Below are 21509 nucleotides of genomic sequence, written 5' to 3' on the forward strand. Positions count from 1 at the left end.
CAATTGCTCTCAGTTGTCTAACATTCTTCATGTACTAGAAAAGCTAAGTGAAGTTGCTACCATCAGGTGACAGTCATACCTAGAATAAAAAAATGTAAAGAACAAACAAAATTTAAAAAAAAAATTACTATCATTTCCTTTCACTACAACCTTCAATCTCAACATCCCTTGGTGGTACTTTGATTCACTTAACTCTCAAAAACAGTTCTGGACTAGTTAACTACTCAGGAAACACAACAGGAGAGAACAAAGACAGTGATAAGCAGAGAAAAATAAATGACTTTTTATTAGCACTTCAACAATTATCTAGTGTTCCATGGTGAAGCACATGTTAAAGAGAGCCCTGGTACTACTGATCCAAAGGAACAATATGGGGTTTTTCTGAGTACAAATGAAGTGTTCCCCCTCCCTTGTTTGTTACTTTTAAAGAGAATTTAGTTCTTTTATTAGCTACCTATGAGCAGAGACATGATGCATACTGCAGCTAGATACTTCAAGTTTGACAAGACAAAAAGTAATGCTTTAGGATGTTAGATCCCTTGATCCCTTCAATCCCCAATTTTTTTCTTTTTTGCTTGGTTAGGAGGGAGAGAGATGGAGAATTCTTTCTTTGTTTTCTCTCTTCTCCCATTTCCCTCCTATTTTTTGCAGACCTGAAGGAAAAGTTGAATACAATGAAATCAAGAGGCCATACATGCTACATTCAAATATAGCTGACACATTTTAAACTAAAATTCAGTTACAAGCCTTTTCCTGCAGTATACAAAATATAATTGTTTTCATGATAATTTTTATGTCAAATCACAGAAGAGACATCTGCAAAAGTTATGGATCTGCTTTATATTGTTACATTTTTTAATGTATTACCTATCCAAAATCTGTGTTTTAAGTGATCTTCACATAAAAACAGAGGTAGCCAAGAAGAAATACTGTATCCATGAGGTCTCCATGCATGGCGTAATATAAAAAAAAAATTGTTCTATCAACCAAGACGGATTAATTTCAAGACTTACTTCATTATAGTTTGTCTTCTCTAGATATGAATGCTTTCAAACACAAGGACAGTTATTTATATTCAGCCTTTGTCACCATGGACAGTTGCTACATCATTATGGAAATATGACAAATTCATGTTATTAAGCAAATATTTGAATTTGACTCAAGTAATCTTAATATAATAAAAACAAAACAGCAATCTATGTCACAATTTAATTATGCAGGACTTATTATGGAAATTAAGCAGTGCTTTTAATTAGATTAGTGAGAAGTCAAATAATCAAAACACTGGATTTTAACTTTATTATGTTTCTGTGCTGTCCAAATAATAGCTTATTTAGAAAAAATCTAATGAACTCCAGCATCTTAAATACAAAAACATAGAATGGCTTGGGTTGTAAGGGTCCTTAAAGATCATCCAGTTCCAAGTGAAACCCCATGGGCAGGGAACCAGACTAGACCAGGTTACTCAGAGCCCCATACAGCTTGGTCATGAGCTCTTCCAGGGATGGAGAATCCACAACCTCTCTGGGCAACCTGTGCCTGTGCCTCACCCCACTCACAGTAAAAAAAATTATTCTTGCATCTAATCTAAATCTGCCCTCCTTTAGTTTAAAGCCATTTCCCATTACTATTGCCCTATTACTAAATGCCCTTGTGAAAAGTCCCTCTCCAGCTCTCTTGTGGGTCCCTTTTATGTACTGGAAAGTGCTAAATGGTGTCGCCAGAGCCTTCTGTTCTCCCAGGGGAGAAACCCCAGCTGTCTCAGTCTGTGTTCACAAGAGAGGTGCTCAGGCCCTGTGATCAGCTTAGTGGCCTCCTCTGCACTTGCTTCAACAGGTCAACATTTGTCTTGTGTTGGGAGTCCCAGAGATGAAGAAGACAGCAATACCAGCAGGATCTCACAAGAGCAGAATAGAGAAGGAGAGTTCAGAAGGCTTTTTTTTCAGTATCACAAAAATGTTAATTAAGAAAGCATCACTACGTTTTTAAGTAGCAAGTACAATTAAAAGTCTAAGTGAACAAACTGAAACACTGTGGTCCAAATTCTGTGAACAGATCAGATATGCAAGATGTTCTGCCTATGCAAAACTGGACCATATTTTTTCTCAGACACTTAAAAAGGCAACGACTGGAAAAGACGGAGAATTTAGCAGCTGCTTAAAATAGTTAAGCAGTGCAAGTAAATGTACATTTCCTTGTCAGACTCAAGAATTGTTTGGCAAGTGCCTGATATCCTGTGTTTCATTTAACATAAGTGTGCACCATAAAAAAGTGGAACCGTATTTTAAAGAAAAGTAACTTTCCTAAAATGTTCCTGATTCACAGCATCCATACAATCCCCAAAAGAAAAAGAACATTATGCTTAGGTCTCAAATCATGTAAGCATCTATTTCAGAGAATGTCCTGAGTTTGAAGGGACATGAAAGGATTTGTTTCTGCTTGCATCTGTTTGAAATTTATTTTTAAGTTTTGAAGAAATCAATAGTTGCATTGTCCATCCATACCAGCCAAAAGAAAGCTTTGATGATAAGACTGAATACAGTTTTGGCACAGTATTTTTTAGTGAATTTCCATGACAGAAGTACAGACTTCTGTAGGAAGGAGGAAGTCAGTAACTACTTAAAGATGGCTATGAGTTATTAGTTCCTTCTTGTAACAGCACAATGTTGACCTTAATAAGAACATTTTCATTCTTTTATGCATTGTCTCATTGGAGATTTAGTTTGAAGGGCTAATCTGCCCATCTTTTTATAAAAGTCTATATCCCCTGACTGAACTACATCTCCTAGGAGTCAATGCAGCCTTCTCCAAAAGCCAGCTGCCTTATGACAGTGAGAGATTCTTACACCTCTCATTTTCTGTGACCTCTGTGACAAAACTGTAGTCAGAAATATGAGCAGAATATAAGTCACTATTTAGCTTTGGTATGATTCCCTGACTTTGGCCTGCAGGGCATCACAGGTCTTCTTGGCATCTCCCAACAGCATGGCAGTATTGGGCTTGTAGAAGATGGGATTGTCCACCGCTGCATAACCAACTCCCAAGGATCTCTTCATTACAATGACCTGCACATAAAGAGTTCACATTTGAAGCAGCAAAACACAGCCACCATCCTTCCTCAAAAAAAAACCACAAAACCAACCTCCACCAATGAAAGAGGAGGCAGACATAACTCTGACCAAAACAGGGTGCTCACTGCTATGAAACTGGATTTCAAATTTTAATATAGAATATAAAATTATATCAAGACCAATTTCTGAAACATTTTACTGTTAAACACAATTTTACATGTCAGATGAAGAGACTGTGGACATTACACTTGCATTGACTTTATTCCATGTAATAAAGTCAAAGCAAGATGGGCACCAATGACTGTAACATTGAAGGGTTTTGACCTTTAAGAACCCAATCCTCTGATAGCAACACAAACTCAGGTAAGTGTTCACATAAATACTTGGTGCAACAGTCTCTTTAGTATTGATCTGTATTACTTCATACATGCAACTTAAAAAAAACTCAGGCAGTCTTAGCTATTAAAAGTCAAATTAGCTAACCATGGCACCTTCAGCAGAGAAACTGAGAAGCTTTACCTTAACTATGTTCATGTTCATTTCTCAAATTGCAAAATAGAGCTACACACACTGCTGATAAATGCATTAGCCTGTGACTGAGTAATTGAACGGATAACCCGCAGAACAACAGAGGCCATGACTGCATTCAGAACAAGGTATCAAAGATTTCACATCCAGGAAACACAAGTATATGTACTTTAGATCAGAGCAAACTGTTAAGGTCACTAAGCTGCTGGTTCAACCTGGGCAGTCTATGCTCTCTACTCAACTCAGCCATGCATTGCTTTGGAGTTTTGTTTGAGTTTTTTGGGGGCATGTTTGTTGGGTTTTGATTATTATTTTTTATTTTATTTAAGCATATTATTTATTCTTGTATTTCCAACTCAGTATTAAAGTTGTCAGCTATGAACTTTAAAAAACAGGTATTCATACAGAAATGTTTCAAAGCTGCAGACGTGAGCAGAACACCATTTATTCTAATCATATTCTAGTAGAAGCACTGATCTTTTCTATTGCAGTTATCATTATTATCATTAAAGCACTCAATGATGATTATAAAATCCTGAAATATGCATCACACCCGCATAGTGCTGACTGTTTTGTTGAACAACTTGGAGAAAAACTTCTTGTGGGAGCCAAAATAGTGGAAGAATCTTGTTAGCTTATCCTGTAAACAATGTTTTTAAAAGCTTGCTAAAGGTAAGTGATAACTCAGCTTGGGTAATCTCACCTGTTTGGACTTCCAGACCTCAAGAACTGGCATTCCAGCAATGATAGAGTTTGGATCTTCCTGAGCTGCTGAATTAACTGTATCATTGGCACCAATTACAAGGACCAAGTCAGTTTCTGCAGCAAGACAAAGAAAATAACACTGATGAAAAATTATCTGAAATCTGAACGCTGAGGTTGATGCACATTTTTGTGTTACATCTGATCTTTATAAGTAGAAGAACCCCTAATGGTTAAATACTCCACAAACATTTATGGAGACAGCATGCACAAAAATATTTCACAAACTTCTCAGGCAAATTATATGTAAGAGCTCAAATGTGCTGTCAGCTACCTCTAACAAACTGCAAGCATCCACAACCCAGTTCCAAGGGACTCATTAGACCATCCTCCCACACAAAATTTAAATCCTTTTGAAATTTAAATGAGGTTGAATACACACATAGTATCATCACTTTCAATTTTTTTTTTTGTGCCTAGCTTTTCTTTTTAATATTCTTCTGAAAAACCTTGTACCACCAACCTTCTGGCTTTTAAATAAAATTGTACAAAAGCAAGAAGTTGCCAGTACAATGCTATACAGGTTTGCAAGACATGACAGGGTCAAGTCATCCACAATACTTGACCTAAAGAAGTAGCAATAGTTTCCTTCTGTGGGGACAGGGCAGTAACAGATAATAAAGATAAAGAATTTGCAATTTACTTCACGGATATGAGCAATTATTAAAAAAAAAAAAAGCTCCCCCACCCCCCCCACATCCACTCCACCTCCCCTGGCCAAAAAGACCTCTAGTCCTCCACAAAGAGAAACTGAATAGCTTGACTTCTTTAAAAATCCCTGTGCAATGCAAAACAAGAATCAACTAATCCAGTCTACTGGAAACTTATGGCTGACATGCTTACCTGGGAAGTCCTCATTGATTTCATCCATTTCCAGTACAATATCATAGGGAACACCAGCCTCTGCTAGCAGTACATTCAGCTGACCAGGCATACGGCCAGCCACAGGGTGAATACCAAACCTAAAAGGGAAGAAACCCCACTAATAAGTTTCGACTGCTTTGTTTTATACATTAAAATTGTCACCTGTGACTTACATGGCTGAGAAATTCTTAAGTATAAGCACAAATGGCAATTTGTAAAATGAAACTGTTAAACTTTAATGGATCACTTCCAAGCAGTACCATGTTCCAAACCTTGAGACAGAAACTTTTGGACTTTTACAAACAAACCTTTTAACTGCAAAACTGCCATCCACATTAATATGCTTTGCAGGTCCCTTACATCACTGAAAACACTGCAGACTAAATAAAATTGCCATGAATAAGGCAAGAGACCATGCCACCTTTCTGAAGCAAAACCACTCCTGGAAGTAGAAATTATGGCCCTTGGCAAATGGCTTTATTGACTCAAGTATATCTAGAGTATGTACAAGAAACACTTGTATGAAGAAACACTTCAAGAGAAAAATTACCAGGGCCTCTACTTCAGGTACAAAACAATGTCTTGCTGAATTACATTAACATGCCACTTTCTTCTCATGAGTGACCTTAGGAGAAAATAAAAGGGGGACAAAAAAAGGAGGGTGAGTGAGAAGGTGGAGAGCTCAGAAACTGTAACAGTTTAAGCATAAACATCTTAAAAAATGTTTTCAAAACAGCTCAAAAACAACTCAGAGAAAATACAGTGCTCATGAGTTACTAAAACTTCAGACAGACCAACAGTGTGGCAGCTGGGGCACTCAGGCATGCATGCAGTTCTCTAAGAGTAAAAACCTGAAAAAGCCAGAATGGAGACATTAAACTGGTTTAGCTGCAACCACAAAAGACATATTTGGTTAGAAGCAAATATGTTTCCTGTTGGTATTCTTCTGATCATCTACTAGCCCTTACAAGCAAGGCATCTCCATGTCTACCGTCCTGTGCACTTTCTGTCTTTGCAGCTCTGGAGCTATCACCAGATGGAATGCTGATTCATGCACGCCAGAAGTGCTTCAGACTAACATTGTATGGGGCTGAAGATAAATGTTCAATTCAGAACCCAATATACACTTTGGAAGAGAAGGAAAATAGTAAAGAAGCGCTTAGATTTTTGAATTCGTGGATTTTGGAATAGAAATTTCTGAACAGAAATCCAAGTAAGTCAGGAATTAAATGAAAGTACTTCAGACTTCTTCAAAAAGGAAAGACTAATAAATCAACTTGCCATGACAGGATTGTCACATACTTCTATTTTCAACTCCACTGTGACGGGAATGGATAACACACCACTGATGGACCACAAGTCACAGTCCAATCAACAGACATCACTTATGAATTTAAGACTGTACAAACACATCCTTAAAAGGACAACTGAGCCCTCCACCATCAAGGCAACATTAATACAATACAAAAATGAGACAATTGGAACTCCAGCAACAAAATTAAGGACATATGATTAATCCACATAACACTAGATATACTACAATTTTAAGCTCTAGGTCAAACGGTAGGATACAAGCTAATTTTAAAACGAATGCTTTTAAAGAAGAAAGGAATTATATTGTATTCAGCTAGCAAACATTTAGGATCCTGTTGCAAAGGATAATACCTAGAATCAAAAAGAGAGCAAATATACAGCACAAATTACTAACAGCTTACGTTTCACACCACTCACTCTGTAACACAAGCCATGTGTAGTACTGCAGATAGACCTTAAGTAAACCAAATTCAATCATTAACAGTAGGAGAACTCTTATTCTGAAGTACCCTTGAGAAAACTCATCACTCCTCTGGCAGTGAAAATAGATTTTCCAACAAAATTCTCTTTTGTGTCTAATAAAATTATTTGAGTGCCTTTGTGACCAAAGCTGCTTTGGCAATACACAAAACAAAATACTCGTGAGGTTTCTATTAAGTACTATATACACATACAATCTTATTTCAAGGGCTGGAAAGCCAAAATTTAAGCTGCCAAGAGAATGAATTTCACCTTTGACTTCACCATTCCTGGCAAGAGGCAAGGAAAGAAGAAAAGAAAGGGACAAATTATCTTCATTCAGGAAGAGTTATGGCATGAACCATCAGTAGTTAGAGACTTCTGACAGACTCTGCTTAAAACCACATACTGCATATTCACAAAGTTTGAGAAAGCTGCTCATACAAAAGCTTTTTTGGAAAAATATTGAAGTGACTCCCAAAAGTCTGCTTGTAAGAGTCTGTTAACCAAATATGACAGTAGCTTGCCAGTAGTACTTGAAACTGGATGTGCAAGAATGTCAAAGAGAATAATTAAAATTATAGCTTCTCTAAGGCTCTCATTATGTCACAAGGTAACATTTACACACTTCTGGAGTGAAATCAGCCTGTCCAATAGAAAGGAAACCTCAGAATTCAAGTAACCATGGAAAATAGACACCTAAAATTCTTGATAGTTCATAATGTGTCTTATAAAAGCAGCAATCTTGCTTCCAACTCACAACAGCAGCAGTTCTTCAAAGCTATGTGCATTTCAGCGGAACATTTTGTTACATATGCTCTTTCACATGTTCATAACATGAACCCCATTCATATTCAAAAACTTAACACAGAAATTATTTTAAAACAGAGCCATGTTTTATGGTAAAAATGCTTTCAAGTGAAAAATTGACAAGTTTCTATGATATTCTTTTGCCATCAGTTATGCAGGAGCTCCCTTAGGTTGGTTGGTTTGATTATGAATCAAGAAGAAATCCTAACCCACAACACACAGTCAAAATCATGTTGTGTATGACTTGAAACATTATTCTGGCATTTCACTGAAACACAGAATTTTTCTTTTGACCCTAACAAAATAATATGGGGCTTGCTTACCACCAACAATTGTAAAATACTAAAATAAGTGTACATCACCTTGTACTTACACTTCACAGGTCAACAGCATGAGGCAAGGATATTCAACTTTTTTAACCAGCCTCTACCAGATACATTTCAGTTTTATAAAGCTAATACAGCACGTGAGTTCGTATTTTGAACTTTTTCAAGTAATACATAAAGTACAGCATTTTGTTTTAAATTTAAACTAAATATCATACACAAACCTAGAACAGCACTTTTAGCACGGAAAACAACTGGAGTTGGGTGGATAGAAAGGACTGAAGGTGGCAGAAGTAGTATGACATTAGTAATATCAAAAAGACAACAATAGCATGAAAAATTACTGAAATCTCTGAATAGTAATTACTTTTCATACAGCTCATAAAATCAGGATATATCTTTATTACAGCTGGCTAGATAATGTTCTTGTTATCAATACTGAAAGAGCTGGCTTACAAGAGCAGCACCTAACCCAGTGCAAAAGTGTTTCAGGACCACATGTAAAGATAGGGCTCCTGTCATTATACCAAAGCTGGGCAGAGCAAAGTAACATCTGGCTGGTGCCTAATTTAGCTTACTCAGCACTTTAAATGCTGTATTTGTCCAAGGGGTTTGCCTCACTTACAGTTCCGCACATCTCATTAACCTTATTTAGACACCTCTCTGCAGCTCTGTTTTCAGTACAAAAACCAATACATTATTCTAGGTAACAGGAAGGGGGAAAGAGCACCAACAAACTAGATGAACAGGGAAGTGCATCATTCAGGTATGCCACAGCTTGAATCCTGCCATATAACAGCTGCAGTGTAGCATGACTTCGGAGTGTCACAGTATAATTTTCATCACACATATGGAGACTCTAAGTTAAAGCATCAACACAGACCTAGCCCAGCTAGCTTAGGCCTGCTGTCATGCCTAAGGCAACATATATCCCCAGAACCAGTAATACAGCACAGACCAAGCTTGGTGGCTCTACTGCAGTCAAGTCAGTTAAATTTAAATTGAATTAGATAGCTACATTACACATACTTAAATGAGGGGTGATATTGGCTCCCTATTTCCAGCCACTATGGTTTATGACAGCAGGGGCAAGATCCAGATGGACCTTAGCTCAGAGCAATAGCCTTCCCAAGAACCCAACTACAGGCAAAAAAAACCAGAGCCAGCTTCCACAAAGCATCATACACCGACTTAGAAAGGTCATCCAGAGGTGAGCTGATCCATATGGAACCAATAGCACACCTAAAATATTCCCCCAGGAGCACACAGCTACAGCTGCATCCTTGCAGAAGCCATCAGGCACCACAGAGTTTGCTAATTCTAACTACATCAATAAAGCACTGGAGCTAAACAGGCCTGTTGGACTCCAGCTGTTCCTTCATCTGCAGTATTAGTAATAATTCAGAACTCACACAGTAAAGTTGATTTTAACAAACCAAGAAGTGACACACAGGTACACACCTTCTGTTTCTGTGCTATGTATAACTCAGCATCCCAGAAACTTTCACCAGCACACATTGTTCTTATGCTGCCATTCATCAGTGACAGTAATTTCCATCTTGCATGTGTGAGCCACACAGTGTGTACAGGCTGCCTGGGACAGCATCTTAACAGCTCACCTTTTAAAATTTTTCTCGGTTTTCTTGTAGAGTCACAACAGATGGTGGCTTTAAACTGATACCATAAACAATTGTAGGTAATCAGTCTTATTTATTAATTTGCAGATAAATGTGTAACTGATACCCAAGAACATATTCTATTACTTTCAAGATATTAGAACAGTGGAGAAAGAAAACAGAACCCTTAACAAATTGATTAGAGCTCAGCCACTGAGGTATCAATAAAAAAAAAAAAATCAAAAAACACAGGTACAGCAGTAAATGAATACTACAATATTATCAAAAATGAAAAAAACCCTTGGTTTTGTGTGTTCAAAAGTAATTACATTCTCCATCATCAAAAGACAGAAATCCAAGCCCTTCAAGATATCTACCTATAAAAAGAACATTAAAAACAAAACCAAACCAAAACACTAACTTATTAGCAACTATTTTGAAAGGCTGCTAAATGAGCATGTCTCTCAACTAAACATTACCAGAAAATCAACTTATTAACTATGAAATTATTAAGTCTACAAAAAGCACAATTTTAAGAGTCCTTCCATATTAAAATGTATTTTTCTTATCAAGAACATCTTACTATGCAAGAAAACAAAACATATTGATAGAAAATGTCTCAGGAAAGTCATACTGTGGTAAAAACCAGCACAGTTAACTTGATGTGGATATTGAAAGAATCAATAACCCATGCATATATAAGAACATACAGTTTTAGGCTGTAATTATATTTGTATATAAATATACAAAATTACTACAGAATATAATTTTATTATATAGAAAAAAATCAGAATTTCACAAGCAAAGTTCTACAAACAACATAACGTGGCTTATGAACTTCGGTAAGGCAAGAACTTTCAACAATTTACTTAGTTCTAACTTTGCAGAAATACAACACCAGTTGTATAACAGCTATTTCCTCTCCAAGGCCAATAGATTCTAGGGGCTATGGGATTTAGCCTATAAAAAGTTTTGTTATTTATCCATCCATGACAAGGGAAAGCTATACTCAAGGCTCAGTAATATCCAGCTTTCTCTGTGACTTTACTAATGCATTAAAGATGTGATCTGCTGCAAGACCATCTCAAGAGAGCGATGATGTTAGCTATGCAACTGAGTAACTAAAACAGTCTAAAGTTTCCAAAAACTCTCCTGTATTTCTAAATTTAAATCCTAGTCAAAGGTTATGCATCGTGTTATATAATCTGCGGTCTCCACCGAGAATGTTATGGCTATAGGCAAAGCAAATTAAAACAACAGCTTCTCTGGATCAGTGGTGAGCCATGAAGCAAAAAACCAGACCATATGACAGTCGCAATTTTTCTTGGCACACGATGGGCATTACAGACTGATGCAATCCTATGTCCATGCTGGCAGCCCTCCACAGAGTGTGTGTGAGAGTGTCACTACATCTGGATGGTGAGAGTATTAGGGTCCCGAGGCACTCCAGGCCTACTGAAACCAGAGGACAACAGCTGCACTCAATGAACACCATGGGAGCTCAGCAAAGTGATGAAAGGCCTGAATTACCACAAACTGTAAATACAGATTTATTTCATTAAAATACTAGGTAACCATGCAGTGATCCCTTCCTGAAATTGACTCATTTCAAGTATAAGCCATTTATTTCAAGGACTCATTCACTTTTCTCCCCTGCAAAGCCAACTTAAAAGGCAAAAAGAATAATTTTTTTTTATTTCACCAAGGTTGGTCAAAAAAAAGCTAACCCCCACAGAAGCACAGAAAGGAAAGCCAGAAGTATACAAGACTGTCATCGCATTAGCCATGAAAGGGTTTTTTTGTTGCACAACTAAGGCGTCTTCAAATGTTTTAATGCAATCTGGACACACACAGAGCTGTTGCCAAACATGGAGAACAAGGTGTGAAGACTGCTCCAGGAAGCAAATACACCACCACACACCCTCATTTCTCATGTATGCATGAACAAACACATCCATAAAGCAATGTTACATGCAAAATTGCAAAATCTCGGTTAAACACTGACAAGTAATTGCTGCTAAACCCTAGGACTCTGGTATTATCCAACACAGTGCTGTAACACACGGCAAAAGCTTACATGCAACTTTTTAATAAGGTTGAAAAAGTAGCAGAAGAAGAAACACAAAACCAAAAAATGCTAATTACTAGAGCACTGATTCCAAACGGAAGTCACCACCTAATTGAAATAAACATATGGAAATCAGAGAATGAGATCAGCTAACCAGCATCTGCCAAAATACCTTGTTTGAAATGAAAACTGAGCCTCGATTGATTTTAAAATATTAAGTTATCATAATTAGAAAACAAGCAAAATTTCAAACAATCAGCAAGAAAGACATAATGTTTGCTTTCCAGTACTTTCAGAATCTATAAGGACTATAAAAACACTGAAGGAGAAAAGGACTTGAGGCCAATACTGGCAATCTAAGAATTATCTCTGCTTTTTGGAGCAGCACTCCAGCAGAATAAATTCATGAGACTGGCGACATGCACTCCCACAATCCTTTCATGCAATACTCAAAGAACTCTAATAGCAGTTTTGTTTGCAATAGCGAAATCTTAAGGGAACCCATAAGTGTAGGTCTAAGTTGCTTAATGGAGTATCTGTCGAAAGAGGAGAGGCTGAAAACTGGGATTCTTCAGCTTGCAGAAGAGAAGGATCAAGGGAATCTTATCGGTCTGTATAAATACAGATGAAGGGCAGTAAAAATGACAGAGCCAGATTCTTCTCTGGGGTATCCAGTGAATGGGCAAGAGGCAACAGTTGCAAACTGAAATATGGGAAATATGAAATACAGTTTTACCATAAGGATGACTGAACGTTGTAAAAGGAGGCTGTTAATCTCCATCTCTGGAGACAAGATATTCAAAAAACAATTGGACAAGATTCTGGGCAACTTGCTTCAGTTGATTCTGAGCAAGGGTGGTGGCTGAGCTAGACAGAAATTGCTGCAGAAATCTCTATAACTTTGCTATTCTGTGCCTCTGTAAATGCTGAAAAAATATTAAACCAAAACTAAGTATTTTACGGGGTTTAATGGAATGAAAAAACCAAACCAAAACACCTATAATCCTTTTCATCAAGGAAAGCACTTACCTGACGTTTTTCCCTTGTTCTCTCAGCATCTTCACCAGATCAGCTATTGGGTACTGAGCTTTTGCTGCACACAAACCATAACCTGAAAGAATTGCAAAATTTTAACCTATTATCCTGTTTTACTGCAGAAAGACTGGTTACAGTCAATAAGTGTACCTTCCACAGAAAGAGAAGATCTTATAATTTAAAATAAATAAAATAAATACACACACATCAGATTTTCATACATTCACAGCCTGACCACTATAATTAATCTCTTTTTGATCTCCTGACTACTTAAAAGGGATGGATGTTTCAGACAGGTATTTTGAAGAATTCATAAAAGGGCTATTGATAAGTTACTTCACAATCATTATGCTCAACAGAAGTTCAACCTGCATAATGCAAAACTAGTAACTAGATATGGCTTTTAGCAGCAAATAATTTTTTCAGTCTGTCTGAGCTAATTTACCAGAGCAACTATACCCAAAAGAAAAACAAAGAGCAAAATTATTAATGGAAGCCTCAAGGTTTGACCAAAAAAAAAAGGAGGCAAACTCCTTGAAAATAATTGCAAGTTTCACTAGAAACAAAGGTAACTTCCCAAATTAGAACCCTGCCTCACTGACGTTGAGGCTTACCGCTTCACTTAAGTTGAAGCAAAATGAAAGATGACCTTGTATTTTAGCATTCTACACATTCCAGTGCTAAAATGAGTTTAACACAATACTCATGCCATTCAGTTGAAGGAAAAGTCTTGAAATATCCCCTACCTGAACTCTTCTGTCAGGAAATGGGCTATTGAATGATATGAACCAACATAGTAGCTTCAGACAATTCAGGTTTTGGGTTTCAGGTGGGATTTTTTTAGTTTTATTACAGTTTTTATATTGACTATGTTTTGGATGGTGTTTTTTTGCCTTTTTGTTTCATAAGCCAATGCAGAATTGAGCAAGTACCTGAGAAGTGCAAACAAAACCCTACCTTTCAGGATGTTAACAGACAGATGCATTAGTACCACTGACACTGTGGTAGTGCTTCGTAACTTTGTACTGTTGTGGTGTAAGCTTAATTTACAAAAGATAGTTTTTGTTCTGAAGAATTTAAAATGCAAATAAAAAAGACAAAATTTGAAAGGACATACACAAAGAAAATTGAAGTGGCATACATCTCTGCACAGAGGAATGATCACTGACCTGGGACTAAACACAAATCACATGACCCACTCAACATTTCACATGCTGCTGCCATGCTGCAACTTCGGGCTACAGTTTTTTGGTTTATTTTGCATTTTTGTTTAGTTGGGTCTTTTTTTGTTATAATATGTCCTCTGAACATCTTGCTGTATAAGTCAAGAGTGTCTTACCTGGAGTAATAATGATACTATTGGCTTCTTTTATCATTTCAACTGCATTGTCCACATTGATTTCTGTGTGAGTTCCAGTAATTTCCATGGGTTTCCCACCAGCTGTTGACGCAGTGCCATAGCCCCCAAGAATCACATTTGCAAGGGAACGGTTCATAGCCTGAAAGACAGGATGGTTTTAATCATATAAAAATGAAATCAAAAAATAAAGGTGAGAGTCCACAAAGAAAACTTCAGAAAAAAATTTCTGAAAATATTAAAGGCTTCCTGACAGTCCTCATATGGGGGTTTTGCCTTCTTATAACCCAAAACCTCTCAAAATAGGTTATTCAAAACAGTTTAACACAGCAATCACCAAACATCAGCTTTTGGTTCTTAAAAGGGAGGAATATAAAAGAATGCATACTTGAAGACGATTTCTAAAAATTTCTTTTTACATTCATATGTACATACATACACGCACACACACACATTTTTTGCAAGATACTTTCCATAGTTTTTAACTGATTCAACATGTAAGCACAGCACTGCTCCATGACAGCAGGGAATCCACACAGCTCTTACAGGTAGTACTGGAGCAAAACTCCTACAGCAACAAGACAAGAAAACATAAAAGCAGCTAAGTAGCCACACAAAGCCAGCCACATTGTAAAGAACTGAAGGGGGCCATTAACTTACTGGCTGACCACCAAAGGAAAACAAGAGGTTTTAACTAAGAGCTTTAAGAGAAGAACACACCCTGAAAATCTGGCTGCATTAGACACATAGCCAGGAAAAGCCACTGGATAAATAACTGCTTTCTCTGGCATGTATACTTGTTCCTGTCCTCCCAAAGCAGTATCTGTCAATAACTGGAAATAGACAAAACTTGTAACTGCAGGAGAAAAAAAACTTTTGAAGCAGGAAAGGAACAGGAGAAGTTACTTCTTTAATTACACATGTGTGTCATACATCTTCTGTACTAGCTGAGAAACCAAGACAAACTTTAGGAATGGATCTGGAGAGACACACATATAAGTGGGAGGAATCACCCCCACAAAAGTGTGCTTCCAGATGTCCGCTCCAGTGGAGACTGACATTTCAAATAATGCAATTCCACAGATTTTTTTGCTATAGTCTATGAAAATGTACTGTTCTTTGAAATTCATCATCTAGCAAATGAGCAGAATGATGATGATGCCAGAACTTCTGTTTTTCCTGGTAAGTCATCACTATTTCAGATACTGTAGGGGAAGCACACAAACACAGTGAAATCAACAGCTTTCTACTGTCTTTAGTACACGGCAGTTCATATGCCCTAAGAAGGCACTGCCTTTGGCATGTACTACAACATTACAGCAGTTGTGTGTCAGGTAAGACAGCCTAGACAGAAGAATACCCTCTTCAGATGTTGAATATGCCAAGCTTACAAGAAAAAAAGCACTTTCTACACATATCTAAACCCATAAGACAACAGTTAAACCAGTCAAGGAAAAGAAAAAAAGAAGATAAAATATTATTAGAAATCTGAGAATCAGCTAAAAGCAAGCATGAGATTGAAATATCCTTTCCTGGCTCCACTGCAAAGAGCTAAGAACTCCCAAGAGACAAAGTGGAACACACAGAAGAGCCAAGATCTTTTCAAGCAACAGTCAATCCATGCAGCTAAAACCTACTCAGCACTGGGACAGTGTGAAAACTCTTCTGTAGCCTCTTTCACCTTTACCCCCACAGTCCCCAAATATAGAGGTATGAAATGCAAGCTTCATTACTCACTGATAATCCAACAAGCAGCACAAAGTCCTCTGTGCTGTGCAGACAGGAAAAAAAGATCAAAGGCTTACAGTCCAGGGAAAACCAAAGACCTGAACCCTGAGAACTGCAAGTTCTTCCACTGTGCCCACAGAAACTACACAGCTACTACAGATGAGTGGCCAGCATGCAATTTGTAGGACTAACACAGTTGGTCCCTTCTCATGCTCTGTTTCATCTGCACAGTCAATGGCTCCTCTTCAAACTTAAGTTTCTTTTCCATCCCATAATGATTCTAATACCAGAATTGCAATCATCAAGTATTCACTCTGGGGGAAAAAAGAGGGACAAGGACATGCTAACAGAAATGTTCTGAAGAAGATGTATTGTGTTGGTATCTTAAAAGAGTCACAATTCACAGGATGAGCAAACAGTGCAGGCCTTTGCTTTTTGAAGTTAAATTCTCTGTCCTTAACTCCCCCTACTAATAGGTACAAAAGAGAGACAGGTGGAAAATCAAGCAGATATAAGCACAAAAACTAAGTGGTTATCTGACTCTGTATTGGTAAATTTTATCAACTGAAGCTTTAAGAGATTAGCTGGACTGCCTTTTGGATGATTGAACTACAGCTTCATCACAAAATGTAATCAAAAAAGGTTGTACAATAAGGTTGCAACTACTGAGATGTTTCCACAAATACCTGTACTAGGTAAGTATCAATAAATATACTGGTTTTGACAGAAGTCATATGAAATGGTAGGGGAAAAGGAAAAATAAAGGGAAAAAAAGGGGAAAGGAAAACTGTTGCCTCATTAGCACAGGTTGCAACACCTAAAGCAGAACTTGTTGAAACTCTTGAGCATTTCTTTCTCCTGAAATGCAGTTTCAAGACAATGATGCTGAATCCCCTGATTATAACAATGCCTTTAAAAGTAACAATTTCCATTAAAGGAAGTAAAGCAGAAAAGAAAAATGCTGGGTTAGAAACAAGTTATTCCGCTTATTGTGCAGAAATCATGCAAAATAATTTTTGTCTTACTGGTTGATGAGCTTTAGTTGTCTAAGCTTATACAAAGCAGCAGAAGATTTCTAGAATACTACCTCAAAAAGTATCTTCCTGAAATTTGAGAAACATAGAAGAAAGACACTCGGTCACTGCATAACTATTTTGCTAACTACTCCCCCACACTTCCTATTTACCTGGGTTCCTCCAACCAACTCTGCAAGTATTTCAAAACTCTTGAGAAAGCTAAGAGAGGTGAGCAATATTTAAAAAGGGAGGACACAGTAAAAGAAAAATGAAGGTATAGATAGATTATTGGTAAATATGCACTAAACAGTTTATATTTTCCCTAAGATTTACAAGAATTTAATCTTTAAAGAACATGGTTTTCATACCTGTTACCCATAAGCATTCTTTTTCTACTGATATGTCCTAAATTTCTGAATGTATACAAATAAATATATGAGCTACATAAATTTATTTCTTTTTGATAAGGAGACAGAAGATGTTCAAGAAAGAACAAGATTCTTTGAAATTCCTACTTCATGAAATTCACTTTCATGTTGCTGCACAAAAGTACCTTTTAAAGTTTTTCTGAAATTCTTCCTCCAGAAAGATGAAAATGAATGATACTGAACATTCCTAACACGGTAACAAAACCTTTTGTCAGTAGAGATAAAGAAAAAGATGACAGCCAGAGCTGACCAGAGGAAAACACCAGACAGGAGAATAGTGATACTGATCATATAAGAGTACAAGGGCAGAAATTAAATAGAAACACAACAGAGAATCAGGAGACTGGCAGCTGTTGCACTGTGAACAGTTTTCTTTAAAACATTACCTCACCATCTTTGAATACTTTGAAGATTTTTATACAAATGTTCCAGAGAAAAGGAGGTCATTACTAATAATGCAATACAACTCACACACCGAGTTGAAGCTCAAGCTCGCTGACACGCTGGAGCATCAGCACGGAACCCGTGCAAGCCTGCTGCCACCCCGTGGTACTCCAAAGTAGATGCTCTGAAGAGCACACCGTTCTGCACTCCAAAAATCAAACTAAATAACTAAAAATAATTAAAATAACTAAAATCAAACTGTTGGCTAACCAACAGCTTTTTAAACTCACACAATACTTAGAGTATCTCCCGCTACACATATAATTTAGCTTAAATTAACCCACACTTCAGAGCTATATGACTAAGAAACAAATAGCTGAGCACAAGTAATCATACTTGTTTGAGCCCAGATTCAAGGCCTCAATACCCAAGTCAATGCAAGGGTTTTCCTCAGTTTTAAGATATGTCTCTCACCAAAACCAAGAAAAATTACTGACATCTAGTCCAACCATTTCAATCAAGAATTTTCTAGTCTATAAACACCTAACAGCTTGAGATCCAATAGCTTATCTTCCTAAAAACACAGTAAAAAAAGTTCTTTCATTACTCAGCAAACAAGCACAGTTTTTCTTACCACACACATGATGTAAGAGAGGATGGCCCCAGAGGAGCCAATGAGTGCACCAACAATGGTCAGCAAGTTGTTGTTCAGGAGAAAGCCCTCAGCACACAAAGCCCATCCAGAGTAACTGTTCAGGACAGTAATAACTACAGGCATGTCAGCACCTCCAATAGCTGCTGTTAAAGTGACACCCTAGAAAAGGAAAGAAAACACTTCAGTGTCAGCAAATGACTAAGAAGAACACCCAGAGAAGACAGTTTGCCTGCTGCGCTGAAAAATAAATACAGAATCATAGAATGGTTTCTGTTGGAAGGCACTTTGAAGATCACCCAGTTTCAGCTGCCCTGCTGTGGGCAGGGATGACACCCACTAAATCATGTTGCTCAGGGCCCCATCCAACCTGGTCTTGGACACTTCCAAAAGTTGGGCACCCACAACCTTTCTAGGCAAGTACGAAGTTACCTAATAACGTATTCAAGTATTTTCAGTGAAGGTATAGTTATTCAAGCTGTGGCCTGAGGATTGGATCTACCAATTTTGCCTTTTTAGAGAGGACGGGAAGGTACCCCACCATTCTCATCCTGTGTTTAGTCAGATATTTTTACTTGCAACAATATCCTACCAGCTCCATGGAACTGTTCATACAATTAAGGGATTAATATTGAGCAGTCTTTGCAGGACTCAGTTTACAGAATGGCAATATTCAATATATGGTAAATTTTGCTACACTGGTGTACACTGATGTGAGTGAATGGGGGAAGTTACACATGGGAGTAATCTTAAAAAATTATCATAATAACCTATAGATAGAGAGCTCTTTTAAGTATTTTAAGGATTAACTTCCCAAAAAGTCTTCTAAAGTATCACTTTGTCATATAAAAAGCTTCATTTATCAATAGCTGCAAAAAGTAATTATATAAATGCATTCCAGTCCTCTGGAACAGTTGTTGTTTTCAGCTAGATCTAGAAGTCAGTAGATACTTGCTACTGCAAGCTACTGCACAGGCAGGCACCATGCCCACTGTGACTCAGGATGGTAAAATATAATCCTTAAGAGGAAACTTGCAAAATTGGAAAATAAACTTCTCATGTAACTTGTTTCACCTTCTACAATTCCTCAACTTACCATTACAGCTGAGAGTGCTGACACAGAACCCAGGCAAGTGATTCCAGTGGTGTAACTAGGATCAATCATGTAGGGAACAATCCCACCAAGGCTGGCAGCCAGCAATCCTGCATTCAAAGCATGTCGACCAGGCAAGAGCAGAGGTGCAGAATTCAGGATACCTGCAATCAAATGCATTTTCAGAGATTGACATGTACATTCAGGGGAGCCTGTTTCTTACCTTCAAAGAAGACTGAATAACTCAGCAAAAGACAAATTAAAAAGAGAAAAAGGGAGGGGCACAAGATAAAACAAGTTAGTTGAAGCAAAGACCTTGTGCTGACTCAGAATTGCAACACATTCAGACTTCCTCTAGATTCTCAAACATTCCTGTTTAAACTCATTTTACGTTCTAATTTCACTGAAGTGCTCCAGAATAATAAGAAAAATCTCTTCTCCTTTTGAAAAGCCTTTATAATTTTTCCTTCAAAAATGTCCTTTCACTTTGTCTCCAAGTATTTGTATGTCGTGCATGACATGCTGTAGTAGGAAGCTTTTGGTTGGAACTTCTACACAGATATTACCTCAATCTCAAAAGCTGTGTGCTTAGAAAAATATGACTACACAGATAGATAATGCCAAGTATTAAAAACTCCTACTTTCAAATGCATTAATTTCACCTCTACCCTCAGTCAAAAAGAACTCCCACAGCTTCCCACACCAGCAGAAACCTGAGGTGAAAAGGAGGTTCAGTATTTGTGTGATTCAGTTTAAAAAGACAGTCACATATTTATTCCATATTAGGCTTTTTTTTTTCCAAACGACATGGCAAAGGGTTGAAACAATGCCAGTTTCTCAGTAATGACTTACATCAGGAATAACAGAGTGTCTTATTGATATTTAGCTGAATTTGAGGGAAAGAATGAACTGATGGTCTCAGGCAGGTGAATCCAAGTGTGTGACTTACTACCCTTTTCCATAGTATGGAATCAGTAGTTCAACAGTATAGACAAGCTTCCTATTTCATATCATGATGACATGAAAATGCAAGGGAGAAAAAAATAAATAGAAATAGGAGAGCAGGCTCAAACAGGCAGTGAAGTTCACCAGGGACATGCGCACAAATCACTGAGGGGGTACAATGAAGAGAGAAAAAAATAACTGAGAAGAAATAGATGAGTAACTACTTAGCAGAGATACATCAGAAATACATACTACTGACAAATCCTTCAAAAGATTTTTAGAGAGGACAGCTTTCCATTCTTGTCATATTTCCTCCTTCAATGGATGGTCTCACAAACACTGAAGAAAGCAAACAGATGTTTCCCAAAGGAACTATTACAAAGTTAACAACAGGATTAGTAGTAGGAAGCTCGTAGCCTGAAATTCTTAATATAAGTATTACCTCAGCGTCTCAAAAGCTGTGTGCTTACAAAACCAAAAATAAATGCAATAAAGAACCCTTCACATGCATAAGAATCAGGAATTAGTGAGCATTTAATTTCAAAAGCGTATTTACTAAAACAGTAAGAGGCATGGAGCATGGAGTTTGTGCAGTAGGTAAATAGTCAGTGAACTAAATGGTTTAAAGTGAGATAGCCTCAACTAATACAGCAAGCTGCCCACCTTAATGAAGATTGCAATGTTAAGAGCAAAATCATAGAAGTATTAGCAGTGCTCACTGAATCCAGCAACATGAGAGTTTCAATTAAATGTCTGATCAGAAATACAAAGGTGTGATCATAAAAGTTCAAGAAAATCAGTTCAAGAAAAAGCAGCAGGTAGTATCTTAACACCAAAGCAACATTTATTTCTAGACAAGATGAACTGAGGTAAATTTACATGAATTCATAATGAATAGTAGTAATATGCCCAAGCACCAAAGACAACCTTTCATAACTAAAGCTGTACACAAATTAAATGGAATTAATTTAACTCTCCTAAGAATTAAAGCTATAAACCTTTACCTGATGCAAAATAATGTTTCTTTCCAATTACACAGCAGTCTAAAAGTAC

General features: G+C 37.3%; 1 protein-coding gene across 3 annotated transcripts in view; it reads right to left on the bottom strand.

The window, feature by feature from the left end:
* Positions 1-259: 259 nt before the first annotated feature.
* NNT (nicotinamide nucleotide transhydrogenase) overlaps positions 260-21509 on the bottom strand; it is a 43758-nt gene continuing 22508 nt past the window's right edge. For all 3 annotated transcript variants that reach the window (XM_085041959.1, XM_085041957.1, XM_085041958.1), the window contains 7 exons: positions 19515-19675; positions 18401-18580; positions 14193-14352; positions 12848-12929; positions 5205-5323; positions 4303-4418; positions 260-3065 (listed from right to left, as the gene is read on the bottom strand). In XM_085041959.1, the coding sequence (XP_084898085.1) occupies positions 2916-3065; positions 4303-4418; positions 5205-5323; positions 12848-12929; positions 14193-14352; positions 18401-18580; positions 19515-19675 (968 nt within the window). In that variant the 3' untranslated portion in view covers positions 260-2915. The remainder of the gene's footprint in view (positions 3066-4302; positions 4419-5204; positions 5324-12847; positions 12930-14192; positions 14353-18400; positions 18581-19514; positions 19676-21509) is intronic.

Source organism: Lichenostomus cassidix, chromosome Z (genome assembly GCF_008360975.1).
Source record: "Lichenostomus cassidix isolate B80296 chromosome Z, HeHo_3.0, whole genome shotgun sequence".
Lineage (NCBI taxonomy): Eukaryota > Metazoa > Chordata > Aves > Passeriformes > Meliphagidae > Lichenostomus > Lichenostomus cassidix.